The sequence below is a fragment of the Dichomitus squalens genome, assembly GCF_000275845.1.
Source record: "Dichomitus squalens LYAD-421 SS1 unplaced genomic scaffold DICSQscaffold_76, whole genome shotgun sequence".
Classification (NCBI taxonomy): Eukaryota; Fungi; Basidiomycota; class Agaricomycetes; order Polyporales; family Polyporaceae; genus Dichomitus; species Dichomitus squalens.
The window spans coordinates 71,948-73,701 of record NW_006766958.1 but is presented as its reverse complement, the minus strand read 5'-3'; the positions used below and the strand labels follow the sequence as shown (position 1 = coordinate 73,701).

Genomic DNA, 1,754 nt, shown 5'->3' with positions numbered 1-1,754 from the left:
CGGCTTCATATCCAAGTCGAGTTCCGTTCCCTATGAGTTGATTTTTGATCTATCCGTCGGCAAGCTCTTTGTCGGTTCGCAGCTCAGATATGGCGTATTATGGGGTAGTACGTCATTTAAATTCAAGGACAGGGATGAGTATGCAATAGTCTCATCAGCCCTTATTGTACCTCCTCGCGGCCACGATGCGTTTGGCCTATCCCAGAGCCATGGCCTGCCGTCAGACGCACACTCGGACATGCCGGAGATCTCACGTGCTAACTTTTGACCGGCGGTCATGACCGGGTCACACAGTGACCGGTCATCCGTCGTCTAAAAGTCATGACCGTTGACTTGACCCGTAACAACGCTGGGAATGGGGACGGAAGCGTCACGTGGGTGGGGGAAGGGAGGGCTGAGCCCCTCATGGGCTATTTGCCGATGGAGACACTACCCTCGTTGTAGTCTCTACCTTCCTAGCGTTCGGAGTTGGCATGGAATCAAGAGCGTGAGATGATTGAGACGACCACGCAGGACGGCGCGGTGAATGGGCAGAAGCGAGTCCTTGACTATTTGTCCAGTTACTCGCAATCGTCACCTGGTGGGGGACGTCTCCGTGGGAGACGAGGGTTGGGATGTTATCGATACCGGCTTCGTTGAGTCGCTGGAGAATGTCTCCTTCCCGGTCTGCGAATAGGTACGACGTACGCCAAGTGTCTTTGAGCCACACGAGGCGGTCATTGGCGATATCGAGAGCGACGTAACCACAAGTGCCGCGACCCGCAAGGCCTCTCGCTAGGAAGCATGGCTTGCCAACGAGGAAGTGATGTATCTTTCCGTTGTACATCACTTCCAGCTTGTAGCACGGCCAGTCGCGGTTGCCGATAGACTCTGCAAACATCTCACGAATGTACTTGAACTGGGAGCCATCGGGAAGGTTGTACCCAGGCGGTAGAGAGCCGGGGTGATAAGGGAGGTCACGAGTAGTATCCTCCGCAATGGCCGTCATTTTCAGGAAATTGGCAGAACCGGGAGAGACTCGAGTGGCTGTAGGATCGATCCCGAGAGCGATGTGCTTCACAAAGGAGATGCGCCAGAGAAAGTCGCATAGTGGCTCAGGATTCTCGTAGTAGTGGATGGCGTTGGTGACAATGGCGCCTGACCAGTCCCAACGAATGAGGCGGAAGCGACGACCCATTACATCAGGAAAACGTCACGGACTTGGACCCATACTTGGGCCCAAGTTCATGTACTTGGACTCAAGTCCGTGTACTTGGCCTCAAGTCCGTGTACTTGGCCTCAAGTCCGTGTACTTGACCCCAAGTCCGTGTACTTGACCCCAAGTCCATGTACTTGGTCCCAAGTACACGGACTTGACCCAAGTCTATATACTTGGGGTACTTGGGGTACTTGGGCCACAACTTGGACTTTACATGTTGACTTCAGTATACTTAGGCCTCAATTTGAGCAATTGGTGTTCTATCAGTCACACATCTTGTATACTTCTTATGTAATAATATCTATCATAGACATCCATACACTAGTTGTAAACCAGTCTGTTTTAAGGCTGTAGAAGCAGCTTTATAGTCTATTAGAAGAAGGGCAATAACATGTGATAGAAGACTTTAAGTTGTTACAATGTGCTTGTTTCAGTAGTGATACAGAGGTACAATATCCAGATAATGCTCAAGAATAGTGGTATCAGTGGTGGATGTCCAAGTTCTGCTATGGTACAGGAGAGGATGGTGAAGAATTTCTCGGAGTCCAGCAAAGAG

General features: G+C 51.0%; 1 protein-coding gene across 1 annotated transcript; it reads right to left on the bottom strand.

The window, feature by feature from the left end:
* Positions 1 to 410: 410 nt before the first annotated feature.
* Positions 411 to 1,177, bottom strand: DICSQDRAFT_174928 (uncharacterized protein; the record flags this gene model as incomplete). The annotated part of the gene is made up of 2 exons (XM_007370791.1): positions 411 to 455; positions 578 to 1,177. The coding sequence occupies 2 exons, from the start codon at positions 1,175 to 1,177 to the stop codon at positions 411 to 413; spliced, it is 645 nt and encodes a 214-aa protein (XP_007370853.1).
* Between the last annotated feature and the right edge of the window lie 577 nt (positions 1,178 to 1,754).